This window comes from Nasonia vitripennis (genome assembly GCF_009193385.2).
Source record: "Nasonia vitripennis strain AsymCx chromosome 1 unlocalized genomic scaffold, Nvit_psr_1.1 chr1_random0006, whole genome shotgun sequence".
NCBI classification, from domain to species: Eukaryota; Metazoa; Arthropoda; class Insecta; order Hymenoptera; family Pteromalidae; genus Nasonia; species Nasonia vitripennis.
The window spans coordinates 1,606,422-1,628,262 of NW_022279593.1; the positions used below are offsets into that span (position 1 = coordinate 1,606,422).

Below are 21,841 nucleotides of genomic sequence, written 5' to 3' on the forward strand. Positions count from 1 at the left end.
TATTCCTTGTACCTTGTCTGTTCGTCCTTGCCTACCTTATCTCCTATTAGGGAGCGTAGAAGAAGAGATCCAACTATTAACTCTCTAAAGATATTTAGTGATAAATTTTATCGTTCGCAAAGATTAATAGAATCGTTTTGAATATTATTTATATTATTATTTAGATATTTTAAAATTGTTAATTGCTGATTTTAATAACTTTTAAATAAGTGTACAATAATAATAAAAATTACAATTGATAGAGAGAAATAACAGTATCAGGAAGTTTATTTGTGGTTAGAAGTACTAAATAAGTATTTGGTAAATTTGTATTTTTTATTACAAACTATATTTCGTCTATATACAATGCTCTATTGATATTAGTAATGTAACATATTTGTAAATGACAAGGTGTACATATTTCGAAGAATTTTCATGGAAATACAAATACTTTTAATATCCGTAGTATCATAAGGGTAGGATTCTCTTCAATTTCATTGACTATTTATAAAATACTACAATATTTTCTTTGACATTCTTATGTTCGGACAATATAACAAATTGTTAATTTCTTCTGATTTTCTTTATCTACTACAAATTTATCTATTCGGGTAAATCTGTTATCGTTTAATAAAATGAATGAATTATTTGACCTTATTTTTGATTTACGAAATGTCTCATATAAATATTCATCTTTTACGAATTTTGAATATAATTTGGCATTTATTGATACACTCAGACTTGCCAATACGGAATCATTTACACTGTCGCCTCTACCAAAATAACTTATATTAAAAAGTTTAAAATAATTATGTACATTTGAACTGAGAATATCTTCGGCGCAGTATATCTTGACTAAAACACTCACATTTGGATATGAGCGTTCTTGTAGAATTGTTGCAGCATGATTTATGTTAATATACCTAATTATGTGAGAGGTAACACCCTTTGAGCACCTAATAGCTTTTAACAAATTGTGATTTCCCGACTCGAAAAAGAAAGTTGAATGACACCATAGTGGTCCCCAATTTAAGACACTTTCGTCTATATGCAAGAGTTGATGTATGTTTTAACTCATTGCTTCCTCTCCAAAGAACTTCTCAGCTTTAGCTACAAATTCGTGTAGCATTTCATCCGCTTTTTTTTCTGACACATGAATATTATCTTTTAGTAAAATGTACAAACTTTCTACATGGATATCCATCCTGGGACATGGGTTGATAATGCTCACATAAACAATGATATAAATAATATTCAAAAAGATTCTATTTATCTTTGCGAACGATAAAATTTATCACTAAATACCAACAGTCTTTTTGAATAATTATTTCGAAATAGCAAACGCGAACAATCTAGCATTATAACCATTATAATAAAAATAATAATAATAATAATAATAATGCGACGCGACGCAGCTATGTCAAGGGTGTCTTGCGGCCATATAAGACACCCGGTATACTGGTGGACGGAGGAAATTGCAAAACTCAGAAAAGATTGCTTTCACACTAGGAGGGAGGCTCAAAAAGCTCTGAAAAGACAAAGGCCTGAAGCCCAGGACTTGTACGAGAGACACGACCGGGCGCAAAAAAGGCTGAGGGACGCGATAAAGGAAAGTAAGTGACGCTGTTGGGCAAAGATTGTCGACGAAGTGGAGAAAGATCCGTTTGGCGACGGATATGCGACCGTTACCCGAAAGATAGGCGAAATGAAACAAATGGAGCCGATGGAGGCAGAAGTGATAGAAAAGGTAATCGATGGGCTGTTTCCCACACACCCCATCAGACCTCAGGCAGAAAGAACGAATGTGCCAATAGACGAGATACCCCCTTTCACCGTGGGCGAGCTTATCGCGGCAACCTCATCCCTGAAAAGCGGCAGAGCACCAGGACTGGATGATATTCCAACGAAAATGCTAAAATTCGTCGCAATCCAACGGCCGGAGCTGCTACTAGAAATGTACAATCTGTGCCTGATACAGGGTGTATTCAGCTCGAGATGGAAAAGGGCAAGATTAGTCCTTATCGAAAAACCAAAAAAAGAGTTGAGTCTATTGGATACGATGGGAAAGACGGAGGAAGCGCTCATTAAACCGCGAATACTTAGCGGCGTACGCGAAGCGGGAGACCTCTCTGATAAGCAGTATGGCTTTAGAAAAGGACGATCGACCATAGGGGCCATCAGGGAGGTAACAGACGCGGTAAAGAGGGTAGAAGAGGTTAGTCACGCGACTAGAGACATCGTAGTTTTGGTAAGATGTAAAAAACGCGTTCAACTCAGCATATTTACAGTCTCTCGAACTAATCTTAGAGACTTGTGGATCTTGATGGACTAGTTGGCAATAAACAAAAACACTCTCAACCGTTAATTTGAATTAATATGCCGTAAGAAAAGGCTTTGATATTTATTGAAAGATAGAGTGTATTTACAAGTGTTGAAAACTAAGGAAAAGGAATGAAGGCTACAGTATTAAAGTACCGACGCGTGAACAACGATATTGTTACGGACGACACTGTGAGGCGAGTACGTGCGCTCACAGTGTTTCGGCAATACGTACTGACTATACAATCAGCGAGAGCGGCAGAAGGCCGCTCGCGCAATAGGTGGAGAGAGAGAGAGAGAGAGAGAGAGTAGAAGCGAGCGAGCGCGCGTTGCCATGGCAACGCCCTTTTCGGTGCCGTGCGACCAGGCTAATACGTTCGAATTCGAGCGACAACAGCTCGCCTCTCGAACCTTCTCTCTCTCTCTCTCTCTCTCTCTCTCTCTCTCTCTCTCTCTCTCTCTCTCTCTCTCTCTCGCTCTGGTGAGTCGCTTTGACAGCTTTTCATTCTGCTCCTACTTTCGCACTGCTTTTCTGCCGCTTCTTGCCTTCGGGCCCTCTTTTGTTGTAGATTGTTGCACGCTCTTTTTTGCAACCTTTACGACGACATATAAATCGCTGAAGGTTGCAATTTATTTTCAACATCTTTTCTGCACAAACTTTCTGCACGGCTTCTAACCTCAAAATCTACTCGGCTCGGCTTGGCTTGGTTTCCCGCTCGCACGGCGTCTCTCTCCGCTCCTAATCAACATCGAGGAGACATCTACCGCATCGAGGGAGAACTTCTAAGGCGTCTGCACATTGTTTGAGGTCGGTGCTTTCTCGCTCTTTACACTAACGCTCCATCTAGCCATAAGAGTTATAACACCGACTCTACCACTCCGTCGATAACTTAACATCACATCACGAATTTCTGCTCTACCGACTGCCAGTAAGTTATCGACGAAAATGAGTGAAAACGGCGAAAAGAGCGGGGAAGTGCCTTTTCGGCAATGCGGCAGCTGTAAACAGCCTATTCAGCACAAGGAGCCGAAAAGGTGTGCTTTTTGCAAGCTCCATTACCACGTCAAATGTCTGAACACCATCAACATCAAGACAGTCGTGGTAAACGATAGGCAGTTTATAGCCTGTCCTCCCTGTGCGGACGCCAAGGGTGCCAAAGCGGGGCCCAGGTCAACATCGGCGGCGGGGGTGACTGCGACAACAGCGGCTAAGACCACCCCAAAACAACCGGGGATGAAGAAGACGAGATCGGCACCACCATCAGCCAGCACTTCACGAAGTACTTCACCAACTCGCTCACCACCAACCATCGAAGCTGCATTGAAGGACATTCGTGAAGCTCTGGATGACATCCGCAATGCTCGTGCGGAAGCCATCCAGACACAAAACATCGTGTCGGAGAGGATCTCGAGAATTGAGCAACGTCTTAGCCCGCTGGAGAAGCGCCTAAAGGCCCTCGATGAGCTGCCTGCACTCAAGACTCGCATACTTAATGCTGAGTCCACCATCACCGAGTTGCAGGCGCAAGTCCAAGATCTCTCATCGAGGAGCCCAGCATTGCAGCAGGACAACAACAACAACAGCAGCAGCGCTGCGGAAATTAGCAGCCTCCGCAGTGAGCTGGCTGAGGTCAAACGACGGCAGGAGCAGACCTCAGATAGTGTTGTTGTTATCACGGGCTTGCACTACACCCGTGAGACCTCGCTGCATCTTCTCGCATTTGCAGTCATAAACGCACTTGACCCTACGGTCCTGCGGAGAGATATTGCATCCGTCAGGGTCATGGATAGGCTCGATGCACCCCGGAACACCGCCAGGAGTGACGGCAGATTGCCACCACTGGCCGTCACCCTCTCGTCGAGTGCACTAGCACGAGCAATCGTCGTTGCCAAAGCTCGCAAACGCAAGCTCCACACCAACGAGCTGGACGCAACCGTGATGGAGGAGGCCAAAGCTCTGAGCCCTGACCATCAAGGGCTCATAAACATCAATGAGCTACTCCCCACCGACGTCCACAAGCTGCGTTCACGGGCTAGGCTGGAAGCCAAGGGGAGGCAGGGCTACCGAACGTTCGTCAGGGACGGGAGACTGTTCGTCCGCTGCAATGATGACAACGAGCGTGCCACCGTCATTACCACCGACGCCGAGCTGGATAATTTTTTAGCTCGGATCCCGCTCGCCGTAAACATCACTCCACAATGAAGCTGCCACACATACATTTCATCCCACCACGTCCGCCATCAAGCTCATCCGCCGTGTCTTCATCGGGTTCTAAGGTATCTCTGTCTGAAGGTCTAAGGGTCTGTCATTTTAATGCGAACTCTCTCACGGGTCACATTGAGATGATCAGGCTCTTTTTATCCACTCGCTCTTTATTCCACCTAATAGCTGTTACTGAGACCTGGCTAAGCGAGATGGTGACATCCATCCCTTCGCTGGATGATTACCTGCTCTACAGACGAGACAGAAACAGAAACGGTGGAGGTGTGGCCCTCTATATACACAAATCTCTGACGGTTAGTGTTATTTCAACATCCGACGGTGAATGGTCCGGCAAGCCAGGCAAGCCTGAATACCTCTTTTGTGAGATATCGGCCAAGGGAGTTTCTCCCATCTTCGTGGGGGTTGTGTATCGTCCACCTCATGCTCCTTTTTTCCAAGGATCTAACTTTATTAACGAACTAACAACTCACATGCACAACTACTCCACAAAGGTTATAATGGGGGACTTTAACTCTGACCAACTATCCTCATCTGAAGATGCCAATTTCATCAGGGCCTTCATTGATGAGAACTCCCTTACGTCCGTTCCCTATGGTGCCACACACCATAAACAGGGTTCTGACACCTGGCTTGATCTGTGCCTAATCGACGAGCAGGATCGCCTGCAGTCATACTGGAAGACAGACGCACCTTTCATCAACGGACACGACCTTATCACGGCCACTCTCGACGTACAGATTCCACGCTACGTACCAAATACATACTCATACAGAAACTTTAAAGGAATCAGCGCTGAGAAGCTGAGAGACTTTCTTAGCGATTGTGACTGGTCATCTCTCACCACCTCATCACTTGACGACTGCATATCTTTACTCAACGCTAACCTCACTAACGCCATCAACCACCTCGCTCCATTGCGGACTGTGACTCCAGGACGACAACGTCACCCGTGGTACACTGCGGCTCTTCGTGGCCTTGTATCCGAGAGCAATAGACTTTACAGGCGTTTCAGGGACTCCAGGCTCGAATCAGATCGACGCGTCTACAGATTAGCTAGAGACTATGCTCACGAACAAGTCGAGGAGGCCAGGCTGAATTATTACTATTCACGCCTGTCCACCTTGACTGATATTGCTGAGATCTGGAAAGAGCTGGAGAAACTTGGAATTTCTGCCACCAAGGCCCCCTTACCATCTAGATTCACCACAGATGAACTCAACACGCATTTCAGCGCGATCTCAAATGATCCGCTGGCCCCTGCTGTTGAAGATTATCTTGTTACCCTGGAAAGTCTTGACCTCCCGGAACATTTCGAATTCAAACCTATAACGGAATCGGACGTGTTGGCTGCGGTGTCGCACTTTGACACTCAGGCCAGGGGGAGCGACGGCATCCCACAGGTTGTCATCTCAAAAGCTTTGCCGGTTCTTGCTCCCTTACTAAGTCATATTTTCAACCTGTCCCTTAGCGAACCCTGCTTCCCATCTGCCTGGAAAATGTCACTTGTGCGCGCACTCAACAAAGTCAGCTCACCAACAGCCCTGACTGATTACCGTCCGATTTCACTTCTCTGCTTTCTCTCCAAGGCTCTGGAGTGGCTAGTGCATAGGCAAGTCTCAGAATACCTTGAATCAAGGCTATTACTAGATAACCTTCAAACAGGCTTCCGCACTGGTCACAGCACTCAGTCTGGCCTAATTAAGCTAACTGATGATGCCAGAGCTGGGATAAACAAAAAGAAAGTAACACTACTCCTTCTCTTTGACTTTAGCAAGGCGTTTGACACTGTGTGTCACGTCAGGCTCCTGAGAAAGCTATCCACCTTCGGCTTCTCAAAGCAAGTCATCCGCTGGTTTGCCTCCTACCTCTCTGGTAGAGAGCAGGCCGTCGTTGGTGACAATAACGAACGTTCTTCTCCTCGGCGTCTCAACATCGGCGTTCCGCAGGGGTCCGTTCTGGGTCCACTGCTGTTTGCATTGTACATCAATGACATCGGTTTCTGCCTTGATACCGATGTTTTCCATCTCATCTACGCGGATGACTTGCAAATTTACAGTCAATGCCACCTCGAAGAGCTCGATTCTTTATCAAACAAGATGAGTGCCAATGCTGAGAGGATTACTGGTTGGGCTGCACAGAATAAGCTAAAACTTAATGTTGCTTAAACTAAAGCAATTGTCCTGGGCTCTCCCTACTACATAAACGCATTACCCTCAACAGCTAACACTTTCATTAACATAGGGGGTGCCCAGGTCAGCTTTGAATCTTCCGTGCGTAATCTGGGATTGGTGCTCGACTCTAAGCTTACGTGGAGGGAGCATATTACACAGGTGTGTAAGCGTGCTCACACACTAATGTACAGGCTTTACTTTTTCAGGAAAAGCACCAATCTCAGGTTGCGCAAGCACTTAGTGCAGGCCCTCCTGTTTCCTCTTATAGACTACTGTTCCCTCGTATACTGTGACCTGACGCAGGAACTCGACCTAAAACTTCAGAGGCTCGTGAATACGGGAATCCGATACATCTATGGTGTAAGGAGGGACGAGCACATCTCCCCTTACAGGCGTGAGTTGCAATGGCTCACCACCGCCGGACGTAGGAAGTACTTCATGGCCTGTTTTCTTAGAAAAATTTTCAACACCTCAATACCAGCTTATCTATTAGCCTATTTTGACTTCCACGTCGCACTCAGGCCTGTCAGGGGCGAGGTGACTCCACTGGACATCCCGTCCTTCAAGATGGAGACGCTGAGGAATTCATTTTTCATCAGCGCCTCCTACCTCTGGAACAGCCTTCCATCTCAACTTCGCGACACACTATCCATATCACACTTCAAACAAGCAGCTAAAAATTATTTCTTTAATTTGGAAAACACATAAACATCGCACAAACATACATACATTCTCTTTCATCTCATGTCATCTCTCAACATCACACACACCTTATATATATACCCTTACACAAATTTTATTTATTCCTTTATCATAATACACTATATTTGTTATATGTACAACAAAATGTACAAAAATAAAGAGCAATTAATCTAATCTAATCTAATCTCTCTCTCTCTCTCTCTCTCTCTCTCTCTCTCTCTCTCTCTCTCTCTCTCTCTCTCTCGGCGTAACCGTCTAATCTTGCGAACACAGCAAGATGGACCGACATACATGATGCCTTAGAGTCTTTGGGTATGCCGCAATACATTATGCGTCTTACGGAAGATTAGGATCGGGTTATAGAGTATGATACGAAGCAGGGACGTAGAAGAAGACCTATAACTGCAGGAGTAGCACAGGCTTTGATCCTAGGGCCGGACTTCTGGGGCATCTTGGACGACGGGCTTCTAAAACTCGAAATGCCGGGTGGCGTGATGCTTGTGGTATACGTAGACGACGTAGCCGCGGTTATAACGGCACGTAACGTGGACATCGCGCAAGTGAAACTAAACGCGATTATGAGTAGAGTGCTATGGTGGATATCGAAGCACGGCTTGACTTTAGCGCTTAATAAGACCGAAATAGTCCTCCTGACAAGAAAGCGCATACCTACCATCATACCGATGAAGGTAGGCGGCGAGACTATAACGACGAAACCATCAGCAAAGTATCTAGGGGTAACTCTGTACACGAAGCTGAACTACGGAGAACATTTAAATCGAGTCTGTAAAAAAGCCATGACTAGAATAGGTTAGCTTAGCCGACTCATGGCCAACGTGCGCGGACCTAGGCCAACAGTCAGGCGGCTACTCATGGCGACCACCAACTCTATCCTATTATACGGAGCAGAGGTGTGGGCCGATGCGATGAGTATGAATAAGTATCGGAACAAGATAACGGCTGTACAGCGAAGGGGAGCCCTTAGAATAGCATGCTCCTACCGGACGGTCGCGGCCGAGGCATCGATGGTAATCGCGGGGGTAATCCCTGTAGATCTTCTTGCGATTGAACGCAAGCGGATCTACGAGGCTCGCTTAGCGTCGAATAGCGCCTCGATTGCCGCGGAAAAAAGAGAAATAACAATGCACAATTGGCAGACTAGGTGAACCGATTGTCCAAAGGCTAGATGGACCCTTATAAAAGATGTGGGCCCATGGATGGACAGGAAATGGGGGGAGGTCAACTTTTACCTTACCCAGTTTTTCTCCGGTCACGGATACTTTAGGAGCTACCTGTTCGCAATGCACAGGGTGTAAGTACTGCGGTAACCAACGGAACGACGTGAGCGAACGTGAACGACGTTTTTTGACTGCCCTCACTGGGCTGAAAAGCGTAGAGCACTGGAGCTGACGATAGGGGCGTTCACACCCGTGACTGTAGTCGAAACGATGCTTGACAACAAGCAGAACTGGGACAAGATAACGGCGTACGTGGAGACGGTTCTCCGCGTGTAAAACAATGACGGTTGTTTGCAAGACTAGTTGACGGCTAGCACAGCTTAAGACAGGCGACCCCCCGAAGGAATGCGAAGGCGGTTACCGTGGGGGTTTTTCGCGGCCCTACGAGAGGTGGAGTTTTAGTGAGTATGCCTGGCGTTATGCCGCGCCAGGAGAGTCTCACACACGGGGAGCCTTGCACGGCTCCTGTCATGGTACATTAAGCATTTCTCCAACTCTCCGGATAAACAAAAAAAAAAAAAATGTTTAAAAAGTTTATTCAATTATAGCAAATATAAATCCAAAATATAATATTTTAAAGTAATAAAAGGTTACATGATTTTCATCTAAAAATCATCTGCTAATCAACTACGAAATTGGCACGCGAATATCACCTGGAGATTATCTGATTTTCACTGAAGCTTTTTTAGTAGGGTCGTGCATGTGTTACAAAAAGACTCTTTCATCCCTCACGTACGTTCGCGATCCTGGCCTCTTTTTGGCTTCCAATCTAGCCTTAACGCATAATTTGTTGAATGTCTGAAGGGAGCAGCTCATTGATGTTGATGAGTCCTTGAAGACCTGGACTGGAAGCTCGTCTTTCCTCTAATAGGGTGACTTCTAGTTCTCTGGTATGTAGTTTTATCTTTTTCGATCGCGATCATGGAGCGTGCTAGTGCACTGGAGGAGAGGGTGGCAGCTAACGGTGGTAGCCTTCTGTCACTTTGCGCGTTGATGGTAGTCGCATTAAAAATACCACTGTTCCTGATGGGTGCCACATCTTTTCGAGGACCGTTGGGTCCAGTGCGACAAGCACAGAGAAAGCTCGGAGGTGTAGCTCCTTCTAACTGCAGGAGCAGTGCTGTTGTTCTGCTGCGTTTTGGAGTTTCTTGATGACAGCACCTGGTATTGTTCCTGCAGCTCAGAGATACAGAACTCAGCGTTGAGGCAAGTCTTGAGTGCAGGCAGCTCGTCAAGAGTTTGAGAGTGATTCTCCAGGAGACTCTACCTTTATTTGATTCTAGAGACCCTTTTAGACATGGTGTTTTGTGCCTGAAGGATCTCATCCTGCTTTTTGGGGATATACTCAAGTACCACACGTATGTCCATCCGGGACGCCGTAATAGATAACATCTGTGCAGCCCCGATGCGATCAGGCGACTGGCTTTAAGACGTAGAGAGCGATTGTGATGTCGGCTTATTTTTCGTAGGTATCACAAGTTGAGAAGTGCCCTTTGTTGAGACACCGTGCAAAAGAGAAGAAAGCTGCTCAGGCTTGGAGGTTAGGTTGCAGCGAAAATATGTTAAAACAGAGAAAGCAGCGTTGGAAAATTGCCGCCTTCGGTGAATTACACATCACGATGGAGGTTGCAATAAGAATCATGCAACTATCTACAAGAGAAAAGGCCCGGAAGCAGCGAACGAAGTAAAAGTGCTATGCAGTGCGAGCTAAGCAAAGCAGGTGTGGTACTCACGTGGCGTGGAATCTTACCTCGCGTTTGCGCAACATCGCGTTTATACCATGCAAGAATTTCCCCGTTTTTGCGCCTCGTTCTAATATAACATTATAGTTTTTATAAACAGTGCAGACAACTTTGCATTATTTGTTTTTATCAAGTCATGAATTGTCCGATTTTCGTATTTTAACAGATAGTGTGTATCAGTTATATACTTCGTAAATTGAAAATGGACATTGGAAATGTAATGTTTTATCTTAAATAAAGAGATGTAATATTCAAGATTACTTACAGAACTACTGTTACTGAGGCCTCCGGATCTCTTCGGTAGTTGACGATTGGCTAGTCCACCTCTACTTGCAAGCTCTGCTTTACTTTTGCCAGCTGAATTATCAAGTAGACTATGAGATGGTATAGCTTGATCTAATTCTTCTTTTACCGGCATTCGCAATGGTAGTTTTCTCTCTACTGTGTCTGTCTTATCTTTATCATCTGGGCTGTTTAAATCAGAAGTATCAGTATCTGAAAGTTGACTACTAACTGAGGAAGGTAAAGGCAGTAATTGACGACGAGAAAACTGCGGTGTTACTATTTTTGAAGTAGCACTATCATACGGTAGTCGAACTGGCATTCCAAACCGCTTCTGTATTTCAGTCAACTCTACTTCTAATATAATTACCTAAGTTCAAAACACAAAATTCTTTATTAAAACATTCTAAATTAAATTGTGTTATAAACATAATGCTATTGCAAAAAAGAGTTCAATTTAACAATCCCCTATTATATTAAAGAGAAAGCCATTTTGGCGTTCTCCGGTTCTCTGGTTTTCCAAATTCATAATTTTTTATGAATTAGAGCAACCGATTTTGTAATTCGTATCTCATTTCGATCCCCTATTATATTAGATCTTATTTGAATCATCAATTAATTAACAACCTTGTGCAATAGCATCATCGACTTAAGGGTAACGATTTCAGACCCGTCTCACAGATCGCCGAAGCAAACAGCGCAACTCCATTGAAACCCATAAAGTCAATATAGGAACAACAAGATTGAAGATAAAAAATTTTCAAAAAAGGAATGATATATACAAAACGCTGAATAATTTTCAACTCCAATTTTAATAATAATTTTGTAAACTGCGTTAATCGTATGTATAAGTAGCAGGAACATTTTTAAATAACTATTGTCTGCACAACCTTTTTAATGTTTAGTCGGCTATGGTACTACAATACAGCTTAGATCATCCTGTAAATGAGAAACCATATTAGAAAAATTCCGATAAATTATGGTTAAAAAATTTACCGAAATACCGCTTTAAAGGTTCAGAAAAGAGTGAGCAACAAAACCGGTATCTTGGGGGTATTTATACTCATTTGAAAAATGTAAAAAACTTTCTACTATATCTGTATCTATGATTTACTGATCGTACCACTTCCAAAGGTCAGAGCAGAATGAGCACTAAAACCAATTTTTCACGCTATTTATACATATTATCGCGCATTCACAGACGTCATTGATAAACAACAAGAAAGTATTTATATAACTACAACCTGCGCAGCCTACCGTACTGTTCAGTTCATTGTTAGTCAGTTAAGTAGGTTCTTTGTTTAAAAAAACTATTCATTACTATTAATCAATAACCTTTCATTCTACGCACACAATTTTCAGTATAAGTGCAAACCATTTCTTTTATTTTTATTTTGTTCATTTCTTGATACCTATCAACAATGCTAAATTATAATTTTAAAAATAAATTTTTTTTTTTTTTTTTTTATCATACGATTACTCATTTAAGTATTTGTATGAGTCATCATATAATAATTTCGCATCAAAATTTCATACGATTGATCATGTCTTTCATCATATGAAAATTAGCATGATTACTCAAGTGATTCATCCGGTATTTTATCATATAACTACTTGTATGATAAATTATGTGATGTATTATATGAATAATTATATAAATAATTATATGACTATTTTCAAGTGGGACTTATTGTCTTGCGTCTCTCACTATCTGCGCACGCATTTCATATGATTCAAATTTAAATTTGAATTTGTTATTGAGTAGCGAAAACAAATTCAAAGAAGCTTCCACTAAACCACTGATTTGGATCCACTGTTCTTATCATCCTTTTTTTTACAACGTTTTTTTTTCAATAATATATTCCATCGCATTCTCACACTATATTATTTACAATCTTATCTCGCATTCAATTATTTTTATTATTATTTTTTTTCATTTATACTATACTTTCATACATACTACTTATTCTTATGTGTATAGAAATAATACTATATTTTTTCAGTTGACAAAAAAATTTGTTTATTTGTTCTTATTCTCAGTTTTTTTTCTTATTATATGGAGTGTGTCTCCTCGCGTACCACGATCTGGCCTCTGTAAGTTCATTAACGAAAATATATATATTTATTTATTCACACTTTTTTTCACTATTTACTCACTTGCCACTCTTTTTCCCTCCATATTCTCCGGACTCTTATCTGTTCTTCTTTCGGAACAGGTTGTCTCCATCTGTTTTCAGACTGGTGGTTCTGGATGACCAGGTTGGCTAGACTCAATCGCTCCGGTTCCTCCGTCTCCCAAGCCAAATGAAACTCCTGCAGTTGCTTCTGTAAGTAGGCTATGGAATATACATGATAACTTTTATCATCATACAGATCCCGATCAGCTCCCGCCGGATATCTTCAAAGGATTGACAGACGGAGTTGTGCGGATGACCGTCCTCCTCTGCTGTTGACGTCTTGGGATGTTGGACTGCTGAAATTAGGCCGCTAATGATGTCCAGTTCCGTGAATGTCGCTTTCCCACTAGGACATTTTCTGGGTCTTCTCTTCCTCCTGAATTATCCAGGAATGAGGACTTTGTCATTCGGTGTAACTGGATCCCCTTAATTTTTTTGTTTCCGGATATCCAAGGTTTTCCAGAAGATCGTAACAGGATGCACCCATTGACAATCTCTGGGCCCATTAGTTCGTCCACATCAGCCAATAGTTTTGTAACGGTTTAACTTTCCCCAGGAGACTGGATAGTCAGTCGGTTCCAGGATCTGGATAGGGGAAAGGGCAAGAAAAGAGTCTGTTTTTATATTTTTAATAATAACAAAATATATTTCTTAAGTAAAGAATAACAATTTGGAATCAGTTGTTAAATCCCGGCTGAAACAGAAATCAATTATGCGTCTTGATAAAAATATTTCGCCTTTACAAATAGAATTGTTTAAACTAACACGGTTGACAATTTACAAGAATATCTACGCGATTTCGTTACAAGAATGATTCGGTGTTCGCGGCTACGGTGTTTAGAAAATGGACAAAATTCGAGCCACGCGTCATTTTTAATCGTAGAGCCATGATTTTTTTTAAACTCTTTAAAAAAGCATCAAGTTTAAGTTACAGATGCGGAAATTATTGTATCACCTTCCCCTAAACCCATGCGACCCCTAGAAGCCACCCCTACCAAACCATAAGCAGTCTAACTCATCTATCCCAGGGAACAGCGAGTTACATCGTTTTATTTTTTCTTAAAATAATTAAGCCACACACCATAAGCCAGCTAACCACCTAACCACTCACCCCCCTACCCCTAGAAACCACCCCTACCAAACCATAAGCAGTTTAACTCATCTATCCCAGGGAACAGCGAGTTAAATCGCTTTATTTTTTCTCAAAATAATTAAGCCACACACCAGAAGCCAGCTAATCACCTAAATACCTACCCCTAACCTGCTTAACCCCTAGAAACCACCCCTACCAAACCACAAGCAATAAAACATGGTTTAAAAAAAAATCTTTATTCATGTCGATTTTTCACATTGAAATCATTTAAGCTTTAATGTTTAGAGCGAAGAAATAGTGTCCTCGAGACTTAAACTTCAGTGTCACAGTTTAAATTTTGAAAAAAAATGTAAAAGCACATAAAATGGCGGCTAACACGGGAAAATCGTGAAAAAATTCCAGAATTTTTTACTTGAGAATGATAGACTTTAGAAAAAAATTTACTGAAGAAAAAGTTCTTAGATTAAATAAAAAAATACGTTGAAATTCTATCAGAATTTTTTGAAGATTTCTCGAATTTATTATATTATAGTATAATTTAATATAATTAATACGATCATACGAGCGTTTGATGGTTAAATGTTTATTTTTGAGTTTATTAGATTATCGTATAATACATACAAATATTGATCATACGATTTTTCGATGGCTAAATGTCTACTTTTTGAATTTATTAGACTATAGTATAATACATACAAATATAATTAAATCTATTGATCATACGATTTTTCGATGGCTAAATGTTTACTTTTTGAATTTATTAGATTATAGTATAATACGTACAAATGTTTATTTTATCATATTGAAAAAAAATAAGTTTAAATTAAATTAAGTTTTCTTCCGTCAAATCTAAGAATATTTCTCTTCAGTAAAATTTTTTCTATTACGTCTGTTATAACATAAGGCATACGTGCGTTCTGTTGATTCTAACTCTATGTATTTATTTTTTGTTAATTAATACAGCTGCGACTAAAGAATCAATCAACTTTTATTCCATATTTTCTGTTTCTACATTAATAAACACATGGACTTCAATTTTAATTGAGGATGTAAAATTACTTAACTTTTTTCTTATATTTCATATCAGCAGTAGTGATTTTTAAGATTTATTTAGAAATGAAATAATGGATACAGACATCATATTGATTTTCTTAATAAAATAAATACTTAGGTGAAAACGAAATGGTATTTACTTTGTCAATAATAATTTTCTGAAGGGGTATAAAATTTATTAAATAACTACAACGTAGAATTATTTAAGAGCTAAAATAATGTTACTCAATATAGAACACTCATATTTATGTGAATTAATATGGAATCATCCTAATGAGCAAAATTGTATTCTCGACATAGTTGTAAATGATGTAAAAATAAAGTATGCACTTTCTGAAAGACATACACAGCATCTAAGAAACCAACTCATTTTTTCCAAAATATAAACTAAAATGGCAAGATGTTTCTCGAAAGAAAGATGTTTTTAAATTGAAACACAAAGAATTTTTTTTAAATTCTTTTGTGATTCAGTTACTTGACGAAGCTTCAACGTCAAATATAAATACTTCAACATGAAATATGAATACTTCAATATCAATCATGAATAATGAAGCTTTAACATTATTTACTAGTAATACTTCACGTACTTCTGAAAAATTTTCTAATGTTTGTAATATAGGTCGACCTCATATAAGTTATGACAAAGGATGTTCAAAAACAAAAAATAGACGAGCTCGTGAAATCTCTGTAAAGCATTCTAAAGAGGAGCAATCGTTGGCGCTAAAATTAAAAGAACAAACATCTTCAGCAGATAATACTATGGATACTATAGAAAATTTATTTAGTACCGAATATACAAATAAAGTATTAGCGATGTTTATGGACTTAGATTTAACAAAACGAACATATGAGAAATTAAGGAACCACACTTACAACATGCATGGAAATAAATTATATCCACCTTATTCTGCAATCGTAGAAGCTAATAAAGCTTGTTACCCTGAGCATATCACTTGTTCTAATAGTGGAGCGAACGTTCATTTTATAACTTTGCTAGAACATACTATAAAACGCATTCTAATGACTTTAGATAAAGAAGTATTAACAAATGCAACGAAAAGTTTAATATTTGTGGGCAAGTGGGGAATGGATGGAGCTTCAGGACAACAGACGACAAGACAAAAATGGAATTTTGGTGATGTCGACTCCACCGATCTTGAATCAAGCGATGATAATTCTGTTTATCAAACTACAGCCACTGACGTATCTGCATTTATTTGTAATTTTGTACCTCTGCAGCTAAGGACTACAAAAAACAAAATTTTATGGGTTAACGAAAAACCTTCATCCGTGTTTTATTGTCGTCCAATAAATTTCAAATTTCTTAAAGAAAGCGCTAAAGTAACCGAGAAACATTACGAAAATATTTCAGCATTGCTAAAGAAAATAAAAAATTATAACTTTTTATATTAAGAATGTATGGAGATGGCATTTGGCGTAGCATTTGACATAAAATGTACCATGATAGATGGTAAAGTATGCAATGTTTTAACTAAACAAAAGGCTTCTTCTCGCTGCAACAATGGTGGAGTTAGTCCTAAAGATATTAATGATATGCATTTTGTCTTAAAGAATGCATGTAATTCTCCAAATTATATCTTGCACAAAAGAAGTAAATTTAAATGCATTTAAAAAATATTGCTTGAAAACTGATAAAAAATGCACAGAAATTTAGCCGTGGTATAAGATGCCACCTTCTGTGCATAAAGTGCTAATACAATTACAGCTAACAAATAATGTGACTAATTTACTTGTAATAATGTCTTGAATTACGTGGTTATACGATTCGGTGTGTGTCCGGTCTGGCCTGTGGAGTGGGTTTTTATTATTTTTAGAAAAAATAAAGCGATTTATTTTTCTGTTCCCAGGGTTATGTTAGTTAGCCTGCTTGTGGTTTGATAGGGGTGGTTTCTAGAGGTAGGGGGGTGAGTGGTTAGGTGGTTAGCTGGCTTATGGTGTGTGGCTTTATTATTTTAAGAAAAAATAAAACGATTTAACTCGCTGTTCCCTGGGATAGATGAGTTAAACTGCTTGTGGTTTGATAGGGGTGGCTTCTAGTGGTCGCATGGGTTTAGGGGAAGGTGATACAATAATTTCCGCACCTGTAGCTTAAACTTGATGATAGAAAGTCGGCAGACAACTGATGCCTTTCCTGATTTTTCAAAAAGCTCCCGATGAATTCTCACTTTCAGATGAGTGTGGCTTATCCGTGAGATGTCAGTGACCGGTGACCAAAACAAACACGCTGTTTGCCTTTCCTGATTTCGTCTCTTTCTTATTATATTCGAGATTTATTTTTTTTTAAATTATGTTTCTTAACAAAACTGCGCATGTTGATCGATGTTGTTTATTAGCAAAATCGCGCATGTTTTATTAACATAATTTTCTTCTTGTTTCTTTTTTGTCGATGGTTTTTGTTTGGCAAGACTGCGTATGCTCTATGTTCTTCATTGTATATATATTTCTTTTATCTAAAGTATTTACAAGGAAGGAATTTCGGAACTAGGATGGTTTATCATGACCCTTTACGTTGTTTCTCCCTTAATTGATCCATTAATGCTGGCCAGCATAGCGTCATATGGCTCCGGCGTGTTACACCGTATATACAGACTTAGGAGATAGGAGCCGAAATCCCTGCCGTCTAGCGCTCACATCTCCTAGAGTCATCGTGGCTTCTATCTAGTATCTTGAGTCGCGTACAGTGTTTGAAATGCACATTAAGTGCAGCTTATACCCCAGTTCTTATTATCCTCTTTTTCTTTTGTTGTTTATTTATTTGTTGTTGTTTTTTTTCTTTCTTGCTAGCCTGACTAGTTAAATTTTAAAGGCATCTCCATACGGCACTTGTATTTTTTCAAGTCATCCGCATGAAATCTCCCTCTTTCCTTCCCCCATTGTTTATCTAACAACAGATAAGTAGCCTCTCCTATTTTTTGCTGCACCTCATAAGGACCCGCATAGACCGAAAAAAACTTCCGATACATTGTTAGCTTTTACTAGAACTTAATCTCCAATATCATACTCAATAAAAAAACGTGCTTTTTCTTCATTGTATTTTTTATTGTGACTCTTTCCATTTTTGCTTATTCTTTCTTTTGCTAAGAATATTTTCTCTTCGTAAGGAGTTCCTTCTCTGTTACAATGCCGCTACCCTAAGCGGGTCTTGGGTGTTGTCGTCCAGATCGGACGGGTGGGTGCCTATCACCACTACACAGCGCGTCCTTAGGTTCCGGATAGAGGAACAGCGCCTGAGAAAGAGGTTAGCTGCGAATAAATTGAATAAGCAGCCGCGGACAGCCGATAGGAACAGGCGTGGGTGTGATGAGCCCACACTGTTGAACGCATTCATCTAGAAACACTACGCAAGCACCACAACAACAAAAACACTTCACATTATCTCTTATCTCTCAATCTATCTCTTTCATCACACATTACAAAAATGGGCAAAAATCCTGCTGCCGAGGAGGATGCGGGAGCGATGACAACTGCCCCGAAAGGGGATGTGTAGAATGATTCGTCACCTGGTCTTACGCGGTAACGATGCCAGCGAAGGCGCGCTGCCTTGCAGGGGGGCGTTAGTATGCGAGAATGAAACCGTAGTGTGTCTGACGACGAATTGACACTGTCCTCGTCAAAGTCGGAAAGCTCTCATACTTAGTTCTAGAGAGGTATGGGGGTTATCACCTCTAGAACGGTGGACTCACCTGCGATCGGAACAGGATCCGAAGCGCGCGGGTTTAACATAACATCATGGCTCAAAAAAATCAAATCCGAACCAAAAGGGACTTAAGGGTCGGAACTTGGAATGTTCGCAGTCTATACAGAGCAGGTGCATTTAAAGAACTCGTAAAGGAAGCTGATAGGTACAATCTAGATTTGGTAGCAATATAGGAATCGCGGTGGCCAGATGGCGGAGTACTAGCATCGGGTAACTTCACGTACCTATATGGGGCCGGGAGTGGGGAATCTCTAGGCACCGGATTTCTCGTAAGCAAAAGCATCATACATTCGGTTAAAAGTTTCAAATCCGTCAATGATAGGCTCTCGTACATCATTATCGAAGGTGAATGGTATAGATATATATTTATTAATGTACACTGTCCTACGGAGGACAAAGAAGAAGAAGCTACGGATCTCTATTACGAAACTTTAGAGCAGGTAATCGACCAGTTCACGTCTTACGACACAAGAATAGTATTAGGCGATTTCAATGCTAAAATAGGTAGGGAGGAAATGTTTAGGCCTACTATAGGTAAGGAAAGCCTGCACGAAGCCAGCAATGATAACGGTATTAGGGTCATAAATTTCGCGGCGGCAAAAGATCTTATAATCAAAACTACGTGTTTTAAGCACAAGAACATACACAAGGCAACGTGGACATCGCCGGACGGGGCCACACAGAAGCAAATTGATCATTTCCTCATTGAAAAAAGACGTCATACTAATGTTCTTGACGTAAGAGCTTACAGAGGGGCAGATAGCGACTCGGACCACTTCCTAGTAGTAGCCAAATTAAGAGCTAGACTAGTAGCGAATCAAAATAGTAAGCGAGCAAACAAGGTAGAAAGCTTCGATATTGAGAAACTACGAGATAGAACAGAGCGAATTAGGTACCAGATAGAAATTAATAACAGGTTTCAGGCACTTGAAGAAGCAAACACATCGCCGGAGGGGAATGACGAACCGAATAGCTTATGGGGAGACATCGAAAAAACGGTAAAAGAGGCCGCGAACAAAGTACTGGGTAAAAAGAAAAAGCCAAAGAGCAAACCATGGTTTGACGAAGAGTGCGAACTCTGGTTTGAAAGGCGCAAAAAGGCTAAATTAGATAGCTTACAAAATAGAAGCGATAGGACCGTAGAAGAGTATTCTAACGTAAGGAAACAGACGAGCGCGATCTACAGAAATAAGAAGCGGGAGTATCAAAAGAATCTTATTAGGAGAATAGAAACTAACAGTAAGAAAAATAACCCCCGCGAAATGTACAGAGGGATTAACGCCATCAGAAAGGGTTTTAGGAGTAGAGCGCTATTGATGAAGGACGAAAACGGGGACCTCGTAACAAATGACAACGAATGACTGTCACTGTGGAAAAATTATTTCGATAAATTATTAAACGTGCACGAATATAGCGAAGAGTTAGGGGACGAAATTCACACTGCTGAACCCCACGTGGAGGAACCGAGCTACCAAGAAGTAGAGGCCGCGATTAAAAAACTAAAAAACAACAAAGCCGCGGGAAATGACTCTATACCAGCTGAGTTACTCAAATATGGGGGCGTCGAGCTCACTTTCAAAATCTATAAACTAGTATGAGCCATCTGGAAAAATGAAACAATACCCGAAAATTGGAAGGAATCTATCATTATACCGATTTTTAAAAAGGGGGATAAGACAGACTGCAATAACTATAGGGGTATTTCACTTTTAGCAACGTGCTACAAAGTTCTGTCAAACGTAATACAAGCTAGACTCACTCCATTCGCGGAAGATATAGTAGGAGATTATCAGTGCGGATTTCGGCGCAACAGATCGATGAGCGATCAAATGTTTACCATAAGACAGTTGTTAGAGAAAAAGTGGGAATTTTGCGAAACCATACACCAACTATTTATAGATTTTAAAAAAGCGTACGACTCTATTAAGCGAAGCAAAATGTATCAAATTCTAGTACTTCTCGGTGTACCGAAAAAACTCGTGAGATTAATTCAAATATGTCTGAACGGAAGCACGGGAAAGGTCTGAGTAGGCGGTAATGTATCAGAACCCTTCATGATACGCGATGGTTTAAAACAAGGGGATGGGCTCTCTACGGTGCTGTTCAACTTAACGTTAGAGTATGCCGTTAGAAAAATGCAGGTTAGCCAGATGGGCGCAACGCTTAATGGAACAACGCAGATACTAGGCTACGCAGATGATTTGGATATACTGGGGGATTGTAGGGAAACGGTAGCAAGAAACGCGGAAATCCGCATAAAAGCGGTGGAGTATACAGGGTTAGAAGTGAGTGAATCAAAAACAAAGTACATGATTGTGGATAAGCTAGGCATCTGCAGAGGGGAGGAAGATCTCAGAGTTGGGAATTTTACTTTTGAAAAGGTTAGCGAATTCAGGTATCTGGGTACGACCATAAATGATAGAAACGAGATTAATGTCGAAATAAATAAGAGACTCCATTCGGGTAATGCTTGCTTCTACGCCGTGAGTAATTTACTTAATTCGAGGCTGTTGTCTAAAAACGTTAAAATAAGAATATACAGGGCAATAATACTTCCGGTGGTTCTGTACGGGTGCGAAACGTGGGCTCTCACTAAGCAGGCGGACAACCGTTCTAGGGTATATGAAAATAAAGGCTTGCGAAAAATATACGGGCCGAAGAAAGATGAGGAAACCGGGGAATGGAGGAGACTACACAATGATGAGTTACACAATCTGTACGCGTCACCAAATATTAATAGAATAATAAAATTGCGCAGATTGGGATGGGCAGGGCACGTAGCGAGAATGGGAGACGACCGTACGGCAGCGCGTGTCATGAAGGGCAGGCCGATGGTAACGCGACCTCGCGTAGATGAGGCGATGAACTTTCGAGTTCCAAATGCCATGTAAAAAAAAAAAAAAAAAACTAAACTCTGTTTTTACATGGTAGTTTTCATTCATGATCGATTGTATAATATTTACATACGGTGCCCAACCAGTGTGCTTGTCGCTCACAAATGTTCAAAAAATCTTCCCAGTTCTCTATTTACCATCTCTACCACATTTCCTTGAGGATGTCGAATTGAAAAATACAACAATTGTATTTCTTCCTTTTCTTATTTTTCTTGCCACTTTTAAGATGTAAATCGTGCGCCATGATCG

The 21,841-nt window shown here is 40.7% G+C and overlaps 1 protein-coding gene across 14 annotated transcripts in view; it reads right to left on the minus strand.

The window, feature by feature from the left end:
• Window positions 1-21,841, minus strand: part of LOC100116974 (neurabin-1) — a 554,139-nt gene that overhangs the window by 231,155 nt on the left and 301,143 nt on the right. For all 14 annotated transcript variants that reach the window (XR_004345143.1, XM_031932213.2, XM_031932231.2 and 11 more), the window contains one exon: window positions 10,641-11,027. Coding sequence is in view for 13 of the 14 variants with exons in the window: in XM_031932213.2 (XP_031788073.1) it covers window positions 10,641-11,027 (387 nt within the window). In the remaining variant the exon portion in view is untranslated. The remainder of the gene's footprint in view (window positions 1-10,640; window positions 11,028-21,841) is intronic.